We start from the raw sequence: 26405 nt of genomic DNA, 5'->3' as shown, positions 1-26405 counted from the left end.
GATAGCGTACGAAACTAATATTGCTTCCGCTAGCATAGATTACTAGCATCCCAACTCTCTTGCCCTTTCGCGGACTAGAAAACAATGTTCTGTAAGACATTTTTCAGGTGACAAAGAAATATGTTGCTTTGAACTCGACACACTGTAACATGTTTAACTATGAAATGGCACATTACCGACCTGTATCTCATATAAGGATACGTTTTGAGGATTGCCAGACTTGGGCATCTAGAATGTAACTAATACCCCATTCACACCAGCAAAACATGTTTTGTTAAACTGGTTTTCATTGAATGAAAATTATAAACAGAGAACTGAAAAACTTGATTTTCCATTGGATTCAAGTACTTGCTAACTTGCATTTCCAATGTGCTACATTCAAGTCAAAAATATTCGGCTAAATAGTTTCTATGAAGAAAAAAAAAATTAAACTGTGTTTAACAAAACAACTTTTAAACATGTTTAAGCTTTGGTGTGAATGGGGCATAAGTTCTCATCAAGTTCCATCTGCCAGACATTTCAATTGGGAGCTTAGCTGGGCTAGAAAAGTACTTTGATTCAGCCAAGAACTTTGCAAAAAAATTGCATTTATCATACTTATATGAGAGTTCCACAATAACAACCTCCTCACTTTCCGCACTCCTGTGAAGGAACTGTTGGATGTGATTTGTACATTCACATGCGCATTACTTTGCAAAACGTCTCTTTTATTTCTTCTTTTCCTGGTCGCTGGAGGCGGCAGCGCATATATCCCTACATTCATACTTCGTCATTTTCCCCCAGAGCTTTCTGTTCTTTTCACATGACTACAAATACTAAACTGTTACACTACAAAAAGCACGACCAGCGAGAGAGAGAGATCCACATTCGACAAATGTACACAGCTTTGTGACATGGAACACAGTTACTGCTATTTACGCAGCTAAGCCCAGCCCTGAACACCTTTTGTATGTTGAAAAAGTTCATTTTCAAATATTGCGGGGTTAAATTCTACAAAGAGCCACCAAATCGTACGAGATATCGCTTTCATGGCATGAAAAAATATTGTTTATACGTTTAAAAAGGCGTCAGAGGTAGAATCCAAATCCAACAAAGGGAACGCAATAAATACAAAATATACTTTTTAAACTGTACAAAGTATACATGTATGGTTATCAGCTTTATAGTTAAAATGCTCTACGCACTACTGCCCTACTTTTTCAACACAAAAGGGTTCAATGCTACACAAGGATTCGCTTTTTTTTATAGCCTGGATATTTTTTTTGTTTTGTTTTCATCTGATGCGAGACGAGAGAATTTTGTGTTCAAAAACTTCGTTGCATATTTTCCTCTCAATAAATTGTTCCTCTTTCGTCTAGAGGATTCGTCTATTGTCAACTCTGTCGACGGTTTCTAAGTTAAATGATTTCTTTGCTCTTATACAGTGGTTTCTTGTGGTATCACTACTGTGTTGGGTAGCCTGCAGCCTGCTGCATGACGTAAGAAGTTGGATTGGCAGGGGAGGGAGCTCCTTGGTGATGAGGCCCAATCATACCCATCATCTGCTGATTCTGAGTGGGAGGCTGTTGACCAGCTGAAGACGCTGGCGACATTTGAGCTGAAGAAGAGCAAAGGAGGAAAGTGACTAAAGGGAAAGCGGTTGAATTTGATCAAAAGACCTTGAATGGTCGTGTTAGCGCCTAAAATGAGATGAGCTTGGAAATCAAGTCTGCTGGCTACGATCATGATCAATCCTATGCAAATATTAATTAACCCTGGTCTAAGATTAGCGATAGACTACAAGCATTCCCATTTCCTACGTAATACATCACGCAAGTCAACAGAAGTCTTCCAAAAATATTCCGGCCCACTGTGAACTCTGGGAAGCCCGCACGCTTCGCTTGTATGGGTTCAGGTGGCGCCGGGATAAAACATTTTGTTTTTGGCCGATTCCCATTGACTTGCGCCAAGGGTTACTTCGGCAAATAGGGAATGCTTAAAGACAAGTCATTTAGTCAGTAAAATGTGACACCAGTGGAAACGGCGACCAACTGCATAACAGAGAGGAACACAAGGGGGAGGAGAGGTGTTACTCTGATTGCAAAACCGGAAACAACCTGAAAGCCTGAATTTGGGTGGGCTTAAGCTAAGAATATCCCTTTTCACCGCGTAACCACAATTTGTGACGACTATAGGTGACGAAGATAAATCGAAGTTCGCATTTGATCACGAGTCAGGTGGGTGCGAGGAAGAAACTTTATAGCGTACGCATATTTAGACGAGTGCCTAACAACTTTTCTTAACAAGTGCACAATAAATAAGGTTATAGAAAACTCGTGTTTAAACAAACCAAATTCTTAGTTGGACAACCTAAAAACTCCACAGTAGCCACAGACATGATTTTCGAAAGGCTCATCTTTTCACAACTGACAATATCTCACCAGGATACCCCGGCATTGCTGCTTGCACAACTTGCATTGGTTGGTTTCTGTGAAAAGAGAAACAGAACATCACTAATTCGTCGCAATAGAAAATTAAAACCAACGAGGCAAGTTCTCTAATATGTAGAGATAAAATTGTAAGCCATCTAAATAGTATTTTGAAAGCGAATGACAACCGAAAACCAGAGTATATAAACAAGCATGTTAGGTGCAATAAATACAGTAGTAATATCTTTCGAGAATATATTCAAAGCCCAAACATCAAGAGGCGACTGGACAGTGATACTTCTGGACTTACCCAAAGGGCTGCTGTGGATAGTAAACATACTGAGCTGCCGCTGCTGCTGCTGGGTACTGAACATACCCAGCCTGAGCCGGAGACTGCTGCTGCATGGGTTGTTGATTGTAAACTTGCTGATAATATTGTTGATAATACTGATGAGAAGAAAGATTACACATATCATCAGGCCAACCTGACTTAGTACATGGATCAAATGAGATACATAACTTTACCATGTAAACCATACACATGGGCGGAATTTAAAAAGTAATTCTGTGCAACAGCAGGGCATCAAAGCATGCAGTTAGTCCTTTCACTACCCAGATAATTTATTCTCCTGTATTTTAAAGAAGTGTTGAACTGAAAAGATGAAAATCCGTCTGAAATCATTCAGGCCCGACATAATGACGAAAAAAGACAAAGATCTTCACACCTACAGATGGCTTCCAAGTTAGGGATAAAGGGAACTGCCAAGGTCGAGCGTTTTAATTCCCTAACTAACGAACGTAAACTTATCATAATACCTGCTGCCATTGCTGCATTGCTGATTGAGCGTTGTTCATATCTGTCTGTTCCTTTCCCCAAGAACACTGTGAAGAATAATTATACGTACAACTCAACCACAATACTTAACTGATGTCATTATTTCGCTTATCGAGTACAACTGAGTTTTCGTCAGTTCAAGAATGACCATAATCAAAAAGAATACGTCAACAAAAACGTTGCCTTGATGGAACATGTAACTCTCATAAGCAGTATTTAAATAAATGAGGGATAATCATTTGGGAGAATTGACTGTCAGGCCACCTTCATACATGTAAAAGTAATTTGCTCCTGAACATAATATGGGAAATTTAAATTTCGAAAAAGGTTATCAGGGAAATCTTGAGATAGGTGCCAAATATGTGTTCATTTTACCTAGAATTAAAGTAATCTTGGTGGTAAACTTACTTTCAATAAATTATCTCCTAGCACAGTTCTCTGTGATTTGTAAATGGCATCTAATGCTTGGTCATGTGTGTAAAATCTGTCGAATGAAGTTGGAAAGTAAAGTTAGCAGGTGGAATTAGGTGCATATTTACGATGAAACCTTCGCCAACAGTCAGAGTATTTGTACCAATTAACTTAGTCCCCTTTCCACATGGCGACGCCCTCTAAAGTGCGTCTCAACCGCAAAAATAATATCTTAACAATGACCCTCTAATAATTGGCTGACGAACGGTAATTAACAAGATTCCTTTGCTTTTATTTTTGTTTTGAGCTAAAAAACTGCACGGTTAGTGTACATGTATGTGCATGGTTCAATACTCAAGTCCAACTCACTTGATAAATCCATAAAATTTCTCTGGAAATATTTTGATGTCATAGATCTGTCCAAAGTGTGAGAAGTTCTGACGAAGTGTATCATCTGAAAAAAAGGCAAATAAGTTACAGTCTACTTCATCTCAGAAAGAATTAATTCTGTAATCTTCATCTGAACACATTTTACTTTATATCAAAATCACATTGTTGTTTGAAAATATTTTTTGAATAACAGTCAGGGCTGGTTTCAACTTTTTCCAAACAGCACCATAAACAGATTTTAGGAAGAAAAAAACAGTCAAACAAAACAACACAATGTAAGACACAACAACACAACATTCAAGCAAGAAAGAATTGTTTGCCTTTTGGGGTGGGGAGGGGGAGGGGGAGGCCTTCAAAAGCTCCCTCTGACTTGTACACACAGGCTTACTCAACATAAATATAAATGTGGTTTTCTGAGTTAAACTTATATGCAGGGATAACAAAAGTCACATCTATTGTCCAAGGTAATAAATCTTCCCCACCCCCCCCTTTCCCTCCTGGGCAAAACACTCAACAACTTCATTTGATTACTGGGTAAAACCCAAGAAAAGGAATACTTTAATCCTAACCCAGAGGACCAGTTAAAAGTCTATCCTAGTTTGACTAAAGATGCTGAAAGCCAGTCAGGGAAACAATAGAGTACTTGAAAGAAAAATTTGTCGCATATGCACATGACAGTACAGAGTCAATATTGCAATACCACAATAGAGAAATAAATGTAGTTACCAGTGCAACCCGGTGGAAGATTACCAACGTACACGGTGGAGTTATATGGAGAGGCCTGACGTGATATTTCTTCCAATGACAGTTGCTTTGTTGCTGAAAAGAAACAATACAAGCAAATAAATATTCAAGCATGTGCACCTGAAGTTGAACAGTACTGAGAGAATAAATATTGAAAAGAAGCATTTGACATCTTTACCCATTACTCAAAATATTTTTTCTATTTCTCCAGATTTTTTCCCCAATTCTCCCATGTAGCTGATATAAATTTTGTTATTAATTATATTAATTACAATGGAGTTGTATCAATAACACATCTTCTGATTGATAAGTTACAGTTGTAGCCCATTCCCATTCCCTTCAGTGTAGTGTGGTATGATAAAGGAAAGTTATATGTTTACCAGGAGTAAACCAGGAAGGGAACTTTTGCATCTGGTATACATTGGTCAATCTTGAAAGGGGGAACTGATCTAAATGATTTGGAAAAAAGCATTTCAACACTGATCATCACAAATCTCTGGTTTAGTTTTCAAACACTGAGTTTTCAGTTTACCCCTGTTCACCCTAATGCATATTCTCTACTGTTCTATAAACATTTCCTCAAGCGCTGACAAAAAGAATTTGCTTAAAAATTAACAGCTCCTTTAGTTGGTGATCATGTCCAACAGACAAACAAATAAACAAGTCCATACCCTCACCTGGTACCATTGCTTTCCTAGCAGCCCAGTTAGTTCGTATGTTTCTGCCTTTTAACTGCTGACCTAAATTAAACCACACAGGTTTTCCTAATCTCAGCAGGGAAATTTTGACAGAAATAAAGTCATCACAAAGCACAGATTCATAGTGTGTTTATGAATTAATCATTAAAAAAATCAATTCTGGACATTACTTATAACAGCAGAAGAGGACTTTGTATCTCCAGTTTTGGACATTCCTTTCACAGAGAAAAAAACTAAGAGAAAAACATTGCAAAAGTGATTCAAGATCACAAAAATACCTTTCATTTCCCTCATGGCTTTCTCAGCATCCTAAAAATTGTCAATCAACAGCAAAAATTAACATCAACTATCTCAGCTTTAGTCTCAGCTTTGCAGACCATAAAAGCAAAGAGCATGGTGCCTATGAACTTATTTCATCTCCTTCCAAGTGTTGAATACCTCTTGCTAACCAAGTTTGAGGTCTGTACTCTAAGTTACTGACCAATACTTTTCCACCCACATTTATGGCCAAAGCAATGTACACAGGCCAAAAAGCAAGTGGAAAAGGGAGGTTCCATAACTTACAGTACAGACCAGATGTTTATTTCATCTCTACATTCAGATAGAGGGGGAAGATTCACTTCAAATAAACTTTTGAATTTAGCTGGCCATACAGTGAAATATGACTTGCTAAACTGACCAATCATAGCACACATACTAATTGAGAACTATAATAAAAATATAGAGACAGAGCATGAAATTAACTTCTTCACTTCTGGCCTGTGGGTTGACAGCAAGTCAGATTTATATAGCTTAAGTTATTTTTCATGATAAAAAATGTCAGCTTTAAGTTATCATGATACTGACAAGTCATTCCCAAGAACTCACAGCAGAAACTTAAAACTGGGAGAGGCTACAAAAAGAAGCATGTCACTTAGAGCAGCAATCCTTGTTCTTAATTGTTTTTTCTATTCAATTTGTACTTTCCTCTGCTATTTAAAAAAGAACAGATCACAATGAACTAAAGTTAAGTAGTATTTTTCATTTGGCTCAAGAGCACACATGAGATCACACATGGTGTTCATACATGTTAACAATTTTTAACCCTTCTGCTCCCAACATATGATTGTTGATTCTCCCCTTTGGCTGTTTCGCATTTCCTTGTAACTTGGTTACCAGAATTTGGTTTTAGATCAAGAGAACAACTTCTGTCTAATAACTTTGAGTATTCTCATTACATGTTAATAATCAATTCTGAGAATTAAAGGGTTAAGTGAGGGGAGAAGTAGGTGACCAAGTTGCAATTCATTTTAATTCTGATTAAGTATTGTGAATTTTCTAATCCATGACTACTATTGCTAAAAACAAATGGAGTGCATTGCCTCTAACAGTTTCTTACATACCTCCTTTTTGACAAATGACACAAAACCATATCCCTTGGACTTTCCAGATGTAGTATCTTTTACAACACGACAATCCCTGAATGAAAGTAATACAGCAGTTTTTATACTAACTCAGCATTTTCAAGGATTACTTTTTCTTACAAAAACTGGATACAAAAGAAGCAAACAATCTTCAGAATTACATTTCCCTAAATGATAATGATTAAAGAAAATATGCTAACAGCATGACCTAAAAAGAGCGAGGATTATCTTATGTTAAATGTAAAACTTTCTGTTGCAACAACCTTGGTTATAACCATAGCACAAGCAACCCTTAATTCAAGGCAAATATTAAAATCATAATTGAAAGCTTTGCCTTCAGAGCAATTTCCAAAACAGTCCTCTTACAATCTACAACAAATATGTAACTGTACGTAGCGAGAAACTATTTTGTCTCCTTGGTTAACTCTGACTAATCTACTGATTAAGATGATAAAAAGAAGAAAAAACAAGCAAGGAAATGGCATACATCGCCTGGGCGGGATGCAATTAGTGCACATTCATCTGTATTCAAGCAAATAAGGAAGGAAGTGTTACAACAAGTACTACACTAAGCATGGTATATAATATCACAAATATGAAACATGTTCAATGCATCACAAATTGGACTGTTGGTAAACTGAAGGGTAATATTCAGCTTATAAAATCAGCTTAACAAATAGATTCCATGTTGCTGTGCATCTGCCTAGAAAGGATCACAGATGATTCCAAAATGTGTTCAGAACAAAAAAATGTCTAACAAGGTGCAGCAAAGTGTGTTGCCGATGTTTTCACCACATTTTGGCTTCTTTTGTGCACTATTGCTAACCACACCCAGAGCAACATGGAATCTATCTGTTAAATATAATAGAGAAGAAAAAAATTGCCAAGGTAATGTCATCTTTGTGTCTGTCCTCCAATAGATCATGAGTATAAACCAATCAAAATGTGTGCAATAATACAAAAACTTTGCAGTGATCAGCAGTCTATGGACCATGATTTTTAACACCATGATGGTTTGCCCACCACAATTCAGCCACTTTCATGTACCCAGGGAGATTTAAAACACTATTGACATCTAACTATGTGCTTCATGTAACACTCCGTGAGTAGGCCTTCACATAGGTATGTAAACACAGATTTACCAAGTGGAACACACAACAGAGTCAAGTTAAGGGGGGCAAATCATACTTTATAAGCCCAAATCCATAGCCTTCATTTAAATCAGCGGCAGAATACATTTAAAAAATGCAACTTGGAAGGAATTTTGCAAAATGCTATACAATCAGTTTCAGATAATTGTATAGCACAATCTGTAGTAAAAAGCGAATCGTAAATAAAAGCAATCCAGATGGAAACACCTCTCACTGACTGAGTTTGAAGTCTGCACCAAAAGTTATGGACCAATTTTTTCTGATTGGGTTTATGGCCCAAGCACAAAGTGTGCCAGCCATAAATCCAAGCAGAAAATAAGAAGCTTCATAACTTACAGTACAGACCAAAAAAAAGGTTTGTAAGATATCTGTTACTTCTCTGGGTTCAATTAGAGGGGGAAGAATAAAATGCAAACAAAAATTCTTGAATTCAGCAGGCTGTACATTGTAATATGACCCATTAAATTGACCATTAATAGCACATGTACTAATTGAGAGATTTCTTTTCCCACTGAACTGTACAGAACTACTTAATGGAAGGATCATAACTCACCACCTCCAATCTTCAGTGACATGCACAACTAAACACATTGAATTTGAATACTTGGATTGCAAGAGGTGGGTAATATTTCAGTGAGCCTTTCAAAGCCAATTTCTATATTTCTATATTTCCACCCTTGTTCTTAGTGGCCTGTTTTCCAGTTATAGTGTAAATGAATTGAAATGGCTTTTTTTTCCTAGAAAACTTTCTCTTTCATATTAATTCCAAAATGTTTATTCTCAGGAGAGTTTTGTACTTGAAATAGTTAGGTAGCCAAAACTTATCATAATTATAGTATTAAAAAAAAATTGAAAAGATAAAAAAAGCAACCTAACTTCAACCACTCCCATTCTCAGCTTTGCATTGGTAATCACTGCAAACCAAAGACTTTGTCATTTCTGAGCTTGAAGTGTAATTGAAGAATTTGGTGTAAATTATTACAGTGGCAATGCATGCAAAATACAGAACATGCAAAAGCCACTTGGAGTTTATGTTCTCTTCATATGAATAAATGTTTCACCACTCAGCGTATTCTCCCAAGTGGATAAGCCACTGGTCCATTACACTTAACCCAGCAATAAACCCTTTAACCCCTAAGAGTGATTTGCATCTAATTTCTCCATGCAGTATCACTTTTGAATCAAACACTAAGGTGATGAGAATGAAGGAAATGATAACCAATTTAGGAAGCTCCTGATTTTCAGGCAAATTCTCATTGTTGATACCATAGAAAATGTAGAGGAGGAGTGCAGAGAATAATTATGAATACCAATGTTAGGGGGTAAAGGGCTGAGTCACACACAATACTCCTAGTTTGTTACCTGGCAAAAAGAAAAGTTTAACAGCCATTCTTTTTAGTAATTAAGGACAGCAATGCACCCTACTGTATACATTATCTAAAAAGTTTTTTTTTTTACTTGAAATACTTTAGTAAAGCAGACTGAAGAAAAATCATAGAGTAAAAGAGTTTCTTAGTTGCTGGTTTGTTTGTTTCCTCTTGTTGAACTTTTAGGAAGGTAAACTATTTGATCTCTGTTTTGACCAAAGATGGTATAATAATTATTAATGTTATGGAACAGCTCTAATCTTCAGCATCCATATGGTTTTGTCCTTGAGGAATAAGTATTAAGAAGAACACCAAAAACCAAGTACATTTTTCAGACTTTTCTTCTTGTGACACTTTGTATATAGAAGTGGACAAGTATGGACAATTCAAAATTGATGGTTACTGAGTACATCAGTGACTGAGAAAAAAAAACTAATGGGGTTTTGTGCTATCAATTTTGTTTGGTTCATCCTTCTCGATGTATACAATGCAGTATAAGCAAACAGGTGTGAAGTACGCTTGATGCATCTCTCCTCAACATTGACTGGATTATTTCTTTGAAGATCGCATAAAATCAGAGGTATCACAATGTATTAGCCAACCAGATCTAATTGGTTCATGTAAATTTTCACACAGTCAACATTTCAAAATATAGAGGATGCTGAAGATTAATACTGATGTTTCACCAATTGCATACAGTTCAATTGTAACACTTATGTGATATATGTAGGAAATAATAATTAAAAAGAACCCAGATACTTACGATACTTGTCCAAAAGCAGAGAAAGCCTTATAAAGACCCTCATTCTCAATCTCTGGGTCAAGGTCACCCACAAATATGTGATAATGATCTGAAATGATAACACAAAACCAAACAATGATTAATAATTCTAGCTGAGACACAACAGATTTATTGAAAAAAAGCCTGTCAAATGGTTATCTGGTTTCCACTGTCATGGTGGCTGGCATGGTAGCTGAGTTCCTTTATAAGAGTTGAAAACAACTAAAAGGCTTTGGAAAAGCATAATATTCTAGTTTTTAATGATTCTGCACTTTAATTAGTTTATAGTCTGAGGTCTTTGTCTGCCCAGAAAGCTTCCAGCTTCTATAAACACTCAATATACATCAGAATTCTGAATAAAAAGAAATCTATGAGTTCTGAGATTTAGCAACACATTTCTTGCTCGAATAAAGGCAAAGGTAATGTACAATGGAGGCTATAGACTCATAGGGACAAAAATTGGCAGTTAAGACCGCATATGGCTACTGTTATAGCACAACTTTTAGAGCATTGAAAAGAACCAGAGGTTGTATGATAATGCTATAAGGTAGCATTTTCTAATTCCATTGCGATTCCACCATTCCATTGAATGGCGCCACCCTATTGAACTGAACATATCATATTTCAGACCTTGCTCACTTTGCAAATTTAGCAGCTCTTGTGAGCATTTGTTGCTGGTTGAAATGGTAAAATCATCTCTATTCAAATAAATAACATTTTTCTCCAGAGTTTCCACAATGTGTAGACCAAACCTATTTAGATATTTCTGCAAGGAAATTTTTTTTTCAATAACGTGCTGGAGAAGCCATTGCAAAATTATTTTGAGATATTGATCATCTATTGTGCTGTCACGGTTAGAACTGAAAAAAATATATCTTTACATCTACTGGGAACAATTTGCTGTTTCAAATGGTAAAATGCTCTCTCTTTTAAGAAAAAAAATTATTCTATAAATTTTCATGATGCCCAATCACTCCTTTTAAGACATTTCTGCAAAGTAAACCTTTCTCTTTCACACACCCTTCTGAAATGATTGTGAGATGTTTATTTTCTTCTATAGTACACTAAGAGATGAACAATAAGATCAGATTCAAAGAAATTGTCACTAAACATTGAACAACCAAAGATGTTCCAAAACAAACCAAAGCCAAGAGTGAGGGATATGGGGTAAAACTCTGCAAAACTCATTGTGGACAAAGAAGTGATTGGTATTTTTTTGCTACCCTCACTCACTCCACAGGACAACAATATGGCTTTGCCTCCATAGGAGGCAGTAGCCATAAAAAGATAACAACCATTTTTTTTTGTTCTAGAAAGGTCAGAGAGATACATGTATATTTAGGTTGTTTAAGCACAGAGCTGTCATTCAGTTGTGACAGCATTCCCTCCCTGTCAAACTTGACTGGCTTTGAAAGAAAAAAATTGCTTAATCAAGTGGAGGTTGAATTCATGTTGTCAGAACCAATCTGTCAAACACATTGATGATTTGACAAAGATTGCTTGTGGATTAATTGGGAAAATGGGTTAACACCATACTAATAATATAATTGAAAATATCCTTTCATAATAGACCAGGAACAAGAGCTGGCTCTCCACAAATATCTGCAAAATCTAGGCAATTTTGCAGGAGAAAATATCCAAGAAAACTTCAAGTGGAAGTGGTTAATATTAATGAGGTCACCAATAAATTACTTCAAACCAATGATTCTGGAAGTCCTTAAATCAACCATGAATCCAAGCCTCTTAATATTACAGTAAACATGAGCAGTTCTCATAGGAAATCTGCAAAATCACGTTTAGGCATTTCAATGCTTGACCCCTATAGTTCTTGAATACCAAGCTTATAATCCAAAGCAGAACTTTTCAAAACACAGAGAGAGTGTGAGTGTATACGAGATAAAAATAGCAAAGGAGGAGTCTGATTTCTTTGTTGTAAATCAATGAAATAAGCCATACAAATCTCATCACAAATAAAAGGAGATGAGTCTGCAAATTAAGTGTTCAATGATGAAGAAAAATTATGTACTCACTACTTGTGTCTTTCCTCATGCCTCCAGTGTTATTAGTCGCCCAGTTCACCTTAATATTCTGGGCAGGACATGCAAGGGAAGAAGAAAGAAACAATGAACATCATCCATTATTAATCACTAATTGATCTTCTTATTATAGCACTCCTCTGGCTACTGGTGTTCACTCCATTATGCAGGTGGCCAACAGTGAAGCTTGCACAAGAATTCTAAAAGAGTCTCTGACCACAACGCAGTTACAATTTAATCATCCCAGTGAACTTGACTTACAGCAAATTAGTGGTATACTGATTCTACTATGTGATCACCTTAAATACTAATTTTACAAGCATAAAACCAACATCCAGTTTTCAAACACAGGTGATTTATCTGCTTCATCTACAGATGTTTTCCATTGCAGGGAATGCAGTATTTATTAATTCTACTCCTTAAACATGACAGATCTGCCATTTGGAGGGAACCCATTGGTCCAAAGTGAAAATAATTATATTCAAACCTGTCAGGCTTAAAACCACTGGAATATAAATAAGTCTCTGAAATTAAAACCCCATGGGTCTCTTCTGTAACATCTCTTTAAGTCCACAAACAACTCCCACTATTCAGAGCTCACCTGTCCTCTTTATGCAAACAATAGACCTGTACTAAGCTCACTACAACTTTCAAACAAGAAATGGGAACTAGAAAACTAATAAAAGTATCTCGCTTCTACACAACTCTTGATATGTTTTGAATTAAACCAAACTAATTTTTTAACACATCTGGGTGTAAACATGCCCATTGTACTAAAAATACTTTCACAACTTGGGAAAAAACATCTCCAGCTACAGATCAAAACTTGGATTGGTTTCACCAATAACATTAACAATTGGATTCAAGAAAGTTAATTTGCTTAATCCATACAACTACCTTTTTTCCAAAACAAGACTGAATCAATCTAGTTAACATGTTTTGCTTTATTTTTTTCATTTAAATAATCCATTCATGGCTTGCCCCTTCGTTAACAAAGCTTGTTTAAGCCAGCAGGTGTAGTGAAACCTCTCTGAGCATCAATATCCAAAAAGGTAGGAATCTATTCATTAAATTCAAGATATTTTCAGCCAGAGTGACTACAATAGAATAATTGGCAGTCAAGGAACAATAAAAATTCAAGAATACAGGATCTGATGATGAGGATAGAGAACAAACTGTTTCTCAGTCAAGCAACTACCAGTACCTGGTAACCCCCTTGGTTAGGACTTTAGGTGGTAATTTGCATGTGGCTACTTTTCTTTCTATATGACACCAAAAAAACCCTTACAGAATAACCTGATGTTGCTTATGAATCTCAATTTTTTGTTTAATTTAAAAAAATCAGTTTGATACCTGTGACTGACTCAACTAGGAACTGAATATCATCTTTGAATAGTTCACAAATTTTCCAGAATAAAACCATCACAGTGAAAACACTACCTTAAATGTGACAATCACTGTCACATTAGTGACGGAAGTACATTTGGATGAGAAGGTTAAGGAAAAATTGTTCTTATACAATTTTGTTTCCCTAAGAACTCCCTAAAAAGTAAACCTTCAGCCACTTGAAGGTGAAAAAGATAGGTGTAAAAAAAAAGGTTTTGAAAATTTGTCATCAGAGTTATTTCAATTTAATTTGCTACATCACAAAAATGAATTCAACTAGAACACAAGTTAGTATTCTCAGTCACAGCAATAACGGTAGTTCAATGAGTAGATCTTAGAAAAAATGAAACCTGCTTGTCAAATCCCAATGGCATTATTTAACAAGGCATTTCCCCTTGAGTGCTGAGCCTAAAAAAAATTTTAAAATTCCAAAAAAAGCACAAGTATCTATACTGACAACAGCATCAATTCTGGAAACCTTCCCTAGGAAGCAAGTTTCCATCCTTGAAAATAACACTGATCATCCCACCTAGAAAATGATTTTGCTACCACAAAACAAAAAGAAAATAACTCTAAAACCAAGCATGAAATTCTGTATGTAGACAATTACATTATCAACACAATTCCTTTCTAGACAACTAGGTATCACATGCAAAGAACTATGTGAATGCATTTAATCACTGTGAAAGTTCCCAATTTCACATACATGTAGTAGACCTCATCTATGATGCAATGTAGATATACTACTTTGCTTTGACTGGAAAGTAACTTGGATCACAAGGTGCTATTGATCTAGGGCTAATCAAAATAAACTATAGTGCATTCTAGAAGAAAAAAAGTTCAAGGTCATTTGGAAAAAAACCATGGTAACTGTTTTTATGCATAACAATCCTACAATCATTCTAATTCGGAACAACTTAATTGGAGGAATGCACAGAATAGCATTGACAATCATTTCAACATATCCTCTTTAGAAAAAAAAGTTCCAATTTAGTCTTTATGAAATTAGGAATGTTTTTCTAAAAGTAAATGAAGCATCAACATCTAAAAATCAAAATAAACTATAGTGCATTTTAGAAGAAAAAAAGTTCAGTCATTTGGAAAAAAATCCATGGTTACTGTTTTTATGCATAACCCTCCTATGGTTGTTCTAATCAAGAACAACTTAATTGGAGGAATGCACAGAATAGCATTGACAATCATTTCAACATATCCTCTTTGAAAAAAAAGGTTCCAATTTAATCTTTATGAAATTAGGAATGTTTTTCTTCCAGTAAATGAAGCATCAACATCTAAAAACATTGATCAAATCACACAGCCTAGATAATTAACTTGCCAACCATTGATTTGTCAGAAACAAAACAAATGCTTCAACCCCATAAATCTGTGTAAGCTGCTGCATCTCATTTGTATTGATAAAAATGAATGATTGCTAGTATTTCATTAGATCCAGGATACCTGCCAGCTTAGTATGTGTAGTCAATGCCCTGACCTCTAGATAAAAAGGTCCCAATTAAATTCTAGCCCTGTTATTGTGTTTTGTTCTTTGACAAGACACCTTGCATTTATAGTGCCTCTCTCCACCCAAAAGTACAAATAGGAATTAAAAAAAAAACTCTCAGAGCCATTTGGAAAATACTCGCAGGTTACCAGACAATGGACTGGCATCTCAACCAAAGGTAGAAGCAAAACTTCTTGTCATTTCACGAGAATGTACCCCCAGATTAGCATTGGCAGTAAGGGGGTGGTCTAGTGGACAATAATTAACCTAACCAGTACTTCATTATTTCAGAGCACAGTTTGAAAATAAAAGTATCACCAAAATTTGAGAGAGACAGAATCTGCATCAGTTTGAGGATGTAGGATCAAAGAAATATTAAGAGCTTATTTGCAGGTTAAAACGCTTCTCATTTGATACTGAAATCTGTTATAGATCTTTGCATTGAGTTTAGTTTTAGAGCTGGTAGGTTAGTCAGATTACAAGCCACAAGGCTTCTCCACATGTTCTTCATCCCAGTCTCAAGTACATGAAGGAACTTGAGTGCTCTGACTCCCCTTCCCCCCTCCTACTCTCCTGCCCCCCCTCCCATTAGGATTCCAGTTTGTCACAGGGTTACCTCAACATTTCCTCTAGATTTTCTAACAATTTTCTGTTACCAAGAGGAGAGACGTACTGTAAGAGTTGAGTGTCTTGCCCAAGAATACAACACAATGACCCAGCCAAGGCTCATACCAGGATATCTCAATGCAGAGCCCCTTGCACTGATAACTGCAAGAAGATGATTAGTACTTATTTCATGTGCATGCACATGTATGTCCACTATTTGGATGGTGTACCACTTACCTTGTCATAAACAGTCCTATTATTCATGGCACAAAGGGCATATTCTGCATCTTTCCTTTTTTCAAATTCCACAAAACAGTATGGGTCTGTTGATGAGCTCTAAAGTATAACAAAGGTGAGACTGGTTAGATTCTCTTTTGAAATGATTTGTTCCTGAGACTTAAGAGAAAAGAGCTACTAAGATTAGTCACTACTGATGAACTGATGACAGTTATTGGCTTGCCAGAAGGAAGAAAAAAGAGTGTTGTCATTATGTGAAGTTTGATCATGCAAAAAAAGCTACTTTCTTTTAGGTGAAAAATACAAATTTGTGATGCAAGAGATATATTAGGAAGCTCCAATCACCATCTGCTGATTTCACAGGATAAAAAAAAGCTTGCTATTTGAAAAAGGGGCTACTTTAGATGGCTATAAGAAGTTGAACAAAGCTAGGAACTTAAATGCAAATATTTTAGCTTGTTTTTTATCCATGTGTGACAAAAAAATCTCAGAGTAGATGAATACTCTTTAGGAGCAATCAACTGGCTTAGTAAAGAAACTACTTAATAACAGCAATAAAAGCCACCAAAGGTAACCAGCAATAGAGAAGCAGAGAAATTAGAGATTGTATTAAAGAGAATGCAATGTCTGCACAGAGCCAACAAAGCACTGTATATTCTTCTCATTAATTTTCTAAACATATTGACTTGATTGTTATATTGATCCTTATGAAATAGTTAGCATCTTTACTTGTTCTCCTTCCCAAGCCTTTGAACCTTTAAGATGAAGTACAGCAGGCAGAGAGAAATTTGAAAGATAGCCCTTTGTATGCTAGAATCTTATAGCTGCTATTCATAAGTTTAGTTTAACACCTACATGTAGCTCAAATTCAATGGATTTGAAACTCAAAGTGGGAGATTATCTTTTAATTTACAAATAGTCTTTTATCCTTTGACCCTTAAGAGTGACTAACATGTAACTTCTCTTTACAATATCACCCCTGAATCACATATTAAGTTCATGAGAACAAACGAAATAATCACCAACTAAAGAAGCACTTAATTTTTTAAAGCTTTGTGCTTCAAACTCAAGAGATACATGTGGTCTTGTCAACCTGAATCTTTTATTTCTACAGTACAAATATCACTGTAAATCAAGGAATATTTTATGATGTTACTGGTGATGTACAGTAGTGTGTACATAACATCACAAAGTTTCAAGTCAAAATTTTCTTGTTGTACTAGTGCTAGAAACATGAGACTAGAATTTTTTTCTGACGAAACATTTAAGTTAATCATTAAATCTTAATCATAAAATCTAGAAAAGAAAGGGTGGAAATAGAAAAGAAAAATTAAACAAATCTCATAATGACAGTGAAAAGATTTAGATTCAATCATGAAATGAAAAAAGAGAGAGATTAAACTTCAGACTCCACTGTCATATTGTAGAATAACCCAATAACAAGTCACAGTAAATAACAAAACTTAACTCAGATATCTACATTATCCTTAAAAATACAGAACTCATCAAATCATCTTTGAAGTTGTCCAGAAAGAATGAACTTAAAACTATTTTAAAAACAGCTTGAGAATATCCATAAAGCAAGCCTTTTAGCAAAGGATTCAAAGGTTCTTGGAATTTTGATGACTGGACAAATGAGTGAGAAAGTTTGCTTTCACAGTGGGGGAATCTCTTAGCCTCTAACCACACAATGACTTTGTCACGGCACTGTAGTTTTCCTAACTTTGCTAACCTGTATGATGTTACATAATACCCAAGTTAAGATATCTCATCAACTAGAAAATTGTTGAAATTTTTTAAATCATTTGACAAATACAAACCTGGTATTAAGTCTATTAAAAATCAAGCTAAAGCACCAGGCATTTTGCAGATGAGAAAAAATAAAGTGAATTATAGTTGACTTGAATCCCAGAAAATGGCTTTTCAATTAACTGGTAATCGTTTCACATTCTAAAGATGCCAACTAGAGTTACTTCCTCATAAGTTCTAGAGTGTTCATCAGAACTATATGCATATCTGAGCTAAAAAGTAAAATGAAACCTCCCAGAGTATGTAGTTCCATAGTACTGTACTCAATCTTTCTAAAAAAGTTGTACTTGGAGCAAGTTCTAAAGTTCTTTTCTTGGTCCAGTTCTGGGTGTAAAGTCCTAGAATTATGTTTTGGTGTCACAAGACCACAACACATCTTTTTCCATCATACATTTTGGCATTTGCAGTTTCCTTTGGAGTGAATAGTTACATCTTTGAAATAGGATAATTTTTCAAATCGGCACGAAAACACAGTAACTTCGTAAAAAGTTCTTTTCTGAATGAAATTTTCCCGCTGACAGAAAAATTTAACACCGGAAGTATGGAGGAAGAGACCTACATGCATTTCGGTGTAATGAAGACCTCGTCGAATAAAACAAGAATTAATTCGTCTCCGTCTCAGAAAATGGTCATCAATTAAAATAAGAAAGCTCTTATTAACTAATTTTGTCAAAAGGCAATTCATCAAGGTTTTCATACCACCAATTAAGACATCTACATGGCAAAGAAAATTAACGTTCACGGAAACTAGCGCGTAGGTGTGCTTACAATTTCAACAACTACTGACAACGTCACGATATGATTCAAAGTGAAAGAAAAGGGAGAAACATCTCCAAACTAGTCAAATACGTTTAATGGTGATGTAGACAAGTACAGGCACCCTTCTACAAACGAACAAGTGGTAAATTTGCAAATAAAATAGGCTTTAATCGTATACGATCGACAAAGCCGGCCGGTACTTCTTACAAGTAAAACATAATTGAAAGAACATACAACAAATAATACCCACCGCGTTAATCATCTTGCATCTAACGACCTTTCCACATTTAGAGAAAATATCTTTAACAAACTGTTCGGTGCAGCGACGATCCAAGTTCCCCACGTAGCTAGAGTGATTAACGAAAAATGTGTTAGCGTACGACAGGGTGCAACTTCCTGAACTAGGAAACCAAAGATCTACGATACTATGTCAGCTTTTTCACTTACAGGCTAGTTTTCTTGTCGTCGATGTCGTCCTTGAAACAGAAAATTCATTCGTTAGTGGGAAGAATAGGGAAAAATCGCGCGAACTTTCTTTTTTTTCACTTACCATTGTGGCTATATCAAAAGATGGAGTATATACGAAGAAAGTTCAAGGGAAGCCACTATTGCGCGCGCATTAATTTATGTGACGTCATAAAGTTGTCGCACGGAGCTCTGGGAAATTCGAGGTCTTGGTGTGGAGGGCATGGGGAGAGATACTGCCAGTACAAGGCCAAGACTGAACTTTTTTTTTCCTGCCTTTCAGCTGTTTGAACGGGAAGATGAAAATATCGACATCTGCTGTGAACGTGATGTGTTGATGGTTTGGATGTACTCAATGAATCAAAGAATAGAAAACGATAGTGGAAATAACTTAAACTGTTGGCGCTTGCCATAACATTCCAGAACAAGAGAGGGCCCATCCTCTCTTGTTCTGGTATGTTAACTACCATCCAACCAAGAGATGTAATTGTATGCAGCCTTTAACCCTTTACACCCTAATATCAGTATCTATATTCTCCATGTTTTTTTATACATTTTCCTAAGTGTTGCAAGGAAGAATTTCTTAAACAATCAACAACTTAGTTAGTTGCTGATCATTTCCTTTATTCCTACGGGCTTAATGTTTGATTTAAGAGTGATATTGTAAGGAGAAATTAGATGCTAGTCACTCTTAGGGGTAAATGGGTCAATTAAATTTAATATTGTTCTCTTAGCCAAATTTTCATCGTCAATTTTCCTAGTAAAAATTACATTTTGGGTCGACTATTAAATTGAAACTTTTGCCATAAAATTGGATCACTCAGCAACATTTCACAGCACAATTTCGGAGGCAATACAAGAGAGAGAGTTGCCACCTCAGTGTTGAAACTCTGGCAACGTATATAAAAAAATTGCACTGCGTTGGCAATGGAGCGTATCTGCATATATTTCGCTCAGCGTGACCTCTCTTACAAGACTAGTTGGTTGCTGCCGCTGTTCTGCGCAAGGGAATGAGAAATGCAATTTTGCATTTTTAGCCGGCGCGACTTTAAACCCCACAATGTCTGTCAGGTTTCATGTTCACGTTATCTACATGCAACTTACTTCTGATAAGTCAACTTACAAAAAATCAGGGTAATTTAGTAATATCAACTTAGTTGACAATACTAAACTACCCTGTTATACTCTTCCAAAGACGCAGCACCAGTTTCTTTAGAAACTTAACCCTTTTACAAAAAGTCATCCTGTGAGTATTCAGGTAGAAATGTTTCGAGCGATCGACTGCGTCTGGGCATCCATAGGCTCTCACCATTATTAGCGCTGCAGAGCGTGCATTGCATTTCTCAATCCGCGGGACTGAAGATTTGATGCAAGTCTAGGAGAGATTTGCCAGGGTCAGTATCGACCTCTTCCAGACCTCTCGCCGGCTCGCGTTGCTAAAAGGTTTATACCTTCTCGCGGGCGAAGAAACGATTGTGCTGAAACTAATAAAAAGTGTCTGCTTGCCACCACATTCGTATTTGTTTAATGGAGAAAGATCTATTTGCAATAACACTGAGTTCATCTTATATGTCTATCAGATTTGGTTCCATCAAACTCCTGACGTATTTCCAGTTGTGCGTCTTCTTAACCCTTTACACCCTAACATCAGGATGCTTATTCTCCTTGCTGTTCTCTACACATTTCCTAAGATGCTGACAAGGAGAATTTGTTTATCAATCAATAGGTTTTTTAAGTTGATGATTGTTTCCTTTATTCTCATGACTTTTGATGTTTGATTCAGGGTTGATATTGTAAGGAGAAATTAGATGCAAGTCACTCTTGAGGGTCAAAGGGAGGTCGGGTTGCCAACAATGACGGAACAGCAAGGCCAGGTTTCATTCCTTCTAACCTTCTCCCTCCGGCCTGTCTCTAATACATTCCCAGTAAGCGTTAAAACTGGTGAAAATAGGATTTTGCACGAGATTTCGCGATCTCCAAAAAATATTGAACACTCCATCTCACTCAAGAAAAAAAGAATATAGAAATTTTGGGAATATTTTTGTCTCTCTATAATGTCGACTAGGAACGAATCAAATCAAATCTTATATCAACTTCTCCGGCATAAATCTTTCGGATTCTTTGATATCAAAGGGTTGTCTAAAATTTTTTTTCCATTAAATTTTGAGTATGTTGAGAATTTGTTTTACTTGCTGTGTTTTTTTAGTCGATGTTTGCTGGAAGAACACAGAAACGTGGATAAATTATGAGATTAAATCGAATGATTAAGGAGATTTTAAGTGCTTTCCCAAAATAGCAAAGTGGTACGGAGAAGACCCATCTTTAGAGACGACTTGAGCCGAGCCAGTGATTTTACGATAAGGAATTGGGGGTGGGGAAAATAGTGAAAATTTTGATAAAAAATTAGATTATATATACAGTTTACCCCTTTGCAATGAATAAAAGGAGAAAGTTGCGTATTTCCCTTCCTGCTTGGCATATTCCATTCTCCATGACAAATTCACTCGCAAGGGCTCTCTACATGAATACAGATCAATAATCTCCCAGGATAACATAAAAAAGAAAGAAAAGAGTCCAACATTAAAACCATTCAATGATTACCCAAAAATTTCTCCTACTTTATCTTTGTGCCTCATTTGTTCTTTCCCTTGCATGAAGAATCTGATACAGTTTTGAAATGTCCTGAATGACCAAAACTGACTAAAACTAAAATTTCGTGAGTCTTAGCGCAGTCGACCGTGCGTATTTACCCCTTCGCTATACCCATGTCCATCTCTCTGGTAAATTCTTTTTGAAGGAAGAGGGAGTGTACACAGCTTACAATTGGATTAATTGAACCAGAAAAAAATAATTCCATTCCTGGAGACATGTTTCTTGTGTATCATGACTTATTTTACATCTTGACTGTTATTATGTTAAAAGTTGATGCAGAGTCTTCTTTGACTAATCCAGAGGAGACAGGCGACACGAAAACCTCCATCCCGCCTTGGACTAGATCACTCCACCCGCCATGCTCATACTGTTTGTTTAATGTCTCCGCTGTACAAATCCATAAACTGCTACAAAAATCCGCTGTGTTAATTCAGAGATGAGAAAAAGATCCTTTTTTGAGCCACTGGGTTGAGGACCACCAGAGATCCCAATCTAAGAGTTTCTCTGACCGTTTCCACAATAATACAGTAATGACAACTGTCTGATAACAATAGCATTTGATTCCTTTAAGATTCCCATCTCCATTCCACTGAAAGCTTTTTTGTCAAGTCCTGGTTATTGCTGGAACAGAGGATCATATTTCTATCATCATGGTTCAAATTCTTTCATATTTTTGGCAATTGTAGAGAGTTGAATATTTGCGGTTCCCTCATAAATAGTGCCTGCAGAGAAAACAGAAATATGTGAAAAGATAGAGGGGCCGCAGCCAGGATGAAACATCTTGTAAAATTTAAAAAAAACGATCTCTGGCTAAAACTTTTAAAAATACGAGCTTTCGGCTGTTTGCGCTACAGCCTTCAACGGGTAAAATGATAAAAAGGTAAGAGATACTAGGTGTGAAGTACAAAGTAGGAAATTAAAAATGCTAATAACTAAGAATGTTTGTTAAAAATACTAGGTGTGAAGTACAAAGTAGGAAATTAAAAATGCTAATAACTAAGAATGTTTGTTAAAAAGAATGTTGTATTGTCCGGGCAAAGGACAGGAATTGTTGTCTGCATTGGGAGTTAACTTGGAATGCCACGCTTCTAGTGTTTTTCTTGTTCTAAAACTGCCTTTGTCAATAATAGATGCATTATCAAAGTCTATTGCGTGATTATTGGCCCAGACGTGATTGGAAATTCTTGAGCCTTTTGCCGCGGTTTTCACATTTCTGAGGTGTTCTTTCTTTCTTGTGTTGAAGGCCCTGCCAGTCTCACCAATATAACACCATGAACAGTCACCACAAGGAATTTTATAAACAACATTTGTTTGAGATTCCAATAATGGTCGAAATTTTGGGGCCGGGAACTGTTGTTGGAGGGTGATAAGTGGTTTGTTCACCACTGTGATGTCGTGTTTTTTGAGGACACGAGTCAGAGGTTCTGTTACGCCTTTAATGTATGGAAGAGAGGCGAACGACTTGCGTGATTCGGACGCCTCGACCATCTTGAAAAATGTGCCAACAAGTTCCTCCGGGGACAACACTGTTGAACGTCGGGTTTTTTTGGTCTGGATGTTTTTAATGAAAATCGATGGATAACCATTAGACTCAAGTGCTGAATAAACTCGATTTAGTTCTCGTTCTTTTCCTTCGGAGGAGTTGGGTAGCTTTAGGGCTCTGTGTAGAAGGGTTGCTGCTGTGCTGGCCTTGTGTTTATTATCATGGTGAGAATTGTAGTCTAGATATCTGTCCGTGTGCGTAGGTTTTCTGTAAACATCTACAGCGATGGTGCCATTTCTACGGGTGACCAAAGTGTCGAGAAAGGAGATCTTATTGTCACTTTCAATTTCGATGGTGAAAGAGATGTTGGCGTCAATTGAATTTAATGTGTCATGGAAAGCTCGCACATTGTCTTTTTTGATAATGCAGAAGCTATCATCAACATAACGTTTCCAGATTTTAGGAGGGACGAATGAACTGTTAATCGCACTTTCCTCGATCTCTTCCATACAGAGATTGGCCACTACAGGGCTGACTGTTGCGCGCTATGGGCAGTCCAGTCACACACAGTTTCTGCCTAAATTGCTTGAAACAGTGGCAAAGAACAAGCCATGGCCAAGACACAATCAGATGCCCAAACTGTCAAGCACTCAGCAGAGTCCCTGAAACTGGTGATCTGAAAGATCTTCCAACCAGTTTCTACCTCAACGGTATGATCGATATGTTGGCCATCAAGGAATGCAAAACCAACCAAGTTCGATGCGGAAACTGCGACGAGAGAAGATCCGAGACCTCTTATTGTTTTGAATGTTACGCGTTTTGGTGCAATGAGTGCATACTCGCGCACGACATCATCCGAGGAAATAGAGATCACCGTGTTCTGGCGCTGGACGACTTTCAAGACGAAGACTATCAAGAGGTATTGCAACGACCTGAATGATGCCCTAAACAAGGACATAAAGGAGAAGAACTAAAATACTTTTGCAAAAACTGTGAAACAGCAGTTTGCCAAGCTTGTGTTATAGTAGACCACGCAGGTCACTCCATGACACTGATTGAAGAAGAAGCAGAAAAACAGAGGACTCAGATGAGAGCTTTGATTGAAACTCAGACACAAAAGTTGCAAGCTAAAATGAACGAGGTTCAAATTCTTGATGACGAATTCGCCCAACTTAAACAACGAAGTGAAGAGGCTAAGAAAGAAGTTCAAGCATTCGTGGATAACTTGATTGCTGTCATCGAAGCCAAAAAACGTAATCTATTTAAAGAGTTGGAAATCCAAACAAACAGGTCAAAAGAAAACTTAACGAAGCGTAAGGCTGCCATTGAAAAGCAAATGACGATCATACGATCATCTCTTGTCAAAGCTGATAAACTGTTAACACGAAGTTCAAACAGCGAAGTCGTTCAACTGAAGAGATCATTAGCAACGATCTGTGAGAATATTGATCGAGCCGAGCCAATTGTCTGTGACCACGAAAATACACCACTTCGTTTAGTATTCGAGAACAACCAAAAGATGTTGGACACAATCAACAACGAAGAAATTGGTTTTCTGGAAGAACCGAACCCAACAAAACCAAGTCGATGTGTCGTTGAAGGAAGAGGACTTAAGTCAGGTATAGCTGGACGCCAGGCTCACTTTCTACTGACCACAAACAACTCGAGAGGAGAGCAGTGCTATAATGCGCGTGACCATGTAACGGTGGAGATTAAGGATAAACAAGGACGAGAATGCGCGTCGGAAGTACATCTTGATCCTGATCAAGATGGAACATACAAGATTGGTTATTTGCCCCAAGTTCCGGGCAGATATGAAGTGACAATAATGGCAAACGGGGAACATGTTCATGGTAGCCCTTTTGCTGTACAGGTACAACCATTTAAGGTTCAACCTGTTTTATCTTTTGGAAAACACGGCTCGTCCGCTGGAATGTTTGTACTTCCATGGGGTGTGGCAGTGAATACCAAGGACGAGATAGCAGTCACAGATTTTGATTGCAACAGAGTCCAAATATTTAACAGTGATGGAACTTATTTGCGATCCTTTGGCCGGTTTGGCACAAACAAGGGAGAATTTCTTAGACCAACGGGTATAGCTTTCAGCAAAAATGGATGCATCTTCGTAGCAGACAACAACAACAATAGAATACAAACTTTTACTGAAATGGGCGAGTTTGTGGGAAGCTTTGGTGGAAAAGGAAGCATGGACAATCAGCTCTCTGATCCTTGCGGTTTGTCTGTAGACAGTGATGGCAACATCATTGTTGCTGATACGGGTAACAAATTGATTAAGATCTTTGCTCCTGATGGCACGTTCCTAAGGAAATTTGGAGAACAAGGCTCTCTTTCCTATCCTATCCACTGCGTTGAGTGCCATAACAATTCCGTAGTTTCAGACATGAATGATAATTGCCTCAAAGTTTTCGACAGGAAAGGAAACTTTAAGTACAAGTTTGGACAGCTTTTCCAACCTAGATGTTTGTCATTGACAACGGCAGGCCACCTAGTAGTTTGCGACACAGGTAATCATATGGTAAAATTATTTGAGCTAAATGGAACATTTTTCGGGGATTTTGGCACAAAAGGCAACAATTTAGGAGAATTTGATGTTCCATGGTCCGCAGCAGTTTTAAACAATGGCCGAATTGTAGTGTTGGACCGAGGTAATTCAAACATTCAGATATTTAAGTGACAACAAAACTCCAAGAGTTAACTAATGACATTTCACTGAGAAACTACATTTGGAACAAGATTTCATTAAATATAGAGCTGCAAAGGCAAACAATCTTTTCATTATCCACAACGTGTAAAAATGAATGTATAAAACAGGTAAATTCACCTGAATGCAATAACGTTGTCATAGACTAAAGTTGAAACGAAAAAACGAAAAAGGAAAAAAACCAAAAAGGAATTATTTAGCATAAAAAACTACCCGCCGGTTATATGCCCGCTAGCCGAATTATTTTCAGAGAATTCCCACGGAAAAAAATAATTCAAACGTCTTGACAGTATTACATGTTGTTTTAAGCTATCAGCTATTTCAAGCTATCTCAAAAATTAAAAAAAAAAACAAACAAAAATAAAATATTTGCTAATGCTGTATGCTTACGCGTTATGCTAATAAGTTTGAAGTTGGCTTTTTCATGTTTTCCTTTTTGTTTTTTTCCATGACAACGCCTACTTACCGCAGCGAGGTAAACCTCAAGAAAACCTGGGACAAGAAAACCTGGGAACATCTATTTTAGAATCGTGTAAACACTAAGATTGACAGAAAAAATTT

At 36.8% G+C, this 26405-nt stretch overlaps 4 protein-coding genes across 7 annotated transcripts; 2 read left to right on the top strand and 2 right to left on the bottom strand.

The window, feature by feature from the left end:
* Positions 1–690: 690 nt before the first annotated feature.
* LOC113682447 (nucleolysin TIAR) lies at positions 691–19161 on the bottom strand. Of its 4 annotated transcripts, none has more exons than XM_027199651.2 (17): positions 19073–19161; positions 18970–18998; positions 18773–18869; positions 15955–16053; positions 12219–12276; positions 10171–10258; positions 6869–6944; positions 5765–5795; positions 5460–5528; positions 5169–5237; positions 4771–4863; positions 4024–4108; positions 3652–3727; positions 3225–3290; positions 2719–2855; positions 2421–2467; positions 691–1597 (listed from the first exon to the last, which is right to left on the bottom strand). In XM_027199651.2, exons 1-17 carry the CDS (start codon positions 19073–19075, stop codon positions 1443–1445), a joined length of 1278 nt encoding a protein of 425 aa, XP_027055452.2. In that variant the 5' UTR covers positions 19076–19161; the 3' UTR covers positions 691–1442. The 4 variants fall into 4 exon arrangements, with proteins under 4 accessions (XP_027055452.2, XP_027055514.2, XP_027055579.2 ...); XM_027199713.2 differs by having other exon boundaries at positions 5466–5528; XM_027199778.2 differs by lacking the exon at positions 5169–5237.
* Positions 19162–22535: 3374 nt separating this feature from the next.
* Positions 22536–23650, bottom strand: LOC149050325 (uncharacterized). Its single transcript, XM_089195286.1, has one exon. It carries the CDS (start codon positions 23629–23631, stop codon positions 22636–22638), a length of 996 nt encoding a protein of 331 aa, XP_089051412.1. The 5' UTR covers positions 23632–23650; the 3' UTR covers positions 22536–22635.
* A 19-nt stretch (positions 23651–23669) lies between these two features.
* LOC149050324 (E3 ubiquitin-protein ligase TRIM71-like) lies at positions 23670–24062 on the top strand. Its single transcript, XM_089192457.1, has one exon. It carries the CDS (start codon positions 23670–23672, stop codon positions 24060–24062), a length of 393 nt encoding a protein of 130 aa, XP_089048583.1.
* Positions 23692–26032, top strand: LOC113682843 (protein lin-41). The gene has a single exon (XM_027200053.2). It carries the CDS (start codon positions 24168–24170, stop codon positions 25815–25817), a length of 1650 nt encoding a protein of 549 aa, XP_027055854.2. The 5' UTR covers positions 23692–24167; the 3' UTR covers positions 25818–26032.
* The last annotated feature ends 373 nt before the right edge of the window (positions 26033–26405 follow it).

Source organism: Pocillopora damicornis, chromosome 2 (genome assembly GCF_964200805.1).
Source record: "Pocillopora damicornis chromosome 2, jaPocDami1.2, whole genome shotgun sequence".
Taxonomy (NCBI): domain Eukaryota; kingdom Metazoa; phylum Cnidaria; class Anthozoa; order Scleractinia; family Pocilloporidae; genus Pocillopora; species Pocillopora damicornis.
This window is presented reverse-complemented; position numbering and strand designations above follow the sequence as displayed.

Coding starts and splice junctions, on each gene's coding strand:
- LOC113682843 (XM_027200053.2), top strand. CDS start 24,168: ATGACACTGATTGAAGAAGAAGCAGAAAAACAGAGGACTCAGATGAGA.
- LOC149050324 (XM_089192457.1), top strand. CDS start 23,670: ATGGGCAGTCCAGTCACACACAGTTTCTGCCTAAATTGCTTGAAACAG.
- LOC113682447 (XM_027199651.2), bottom strand. Junction 2,468..2,718: donor TATCCACAGCAGCCCTTTGG/GTAAGTCCAGAA, acceptor CTCTTTTCACAG/AAACCAACCAATGCAAGTTG. Junction 1,598..2,420: donor AGCAATGCCGGGGTATCCTG/GTGAGATATTGT, acceptor GCTCTTCTTCAG/CTCAAATGTCGCCAGCGTCT.
- LOC149050325 (XM_089195286.1), bottom strand. CDS start 23,631: ATGGAAGAGATCGAGGAAAGTGCGATTAACAGTTCATTCGTCCCTCCT.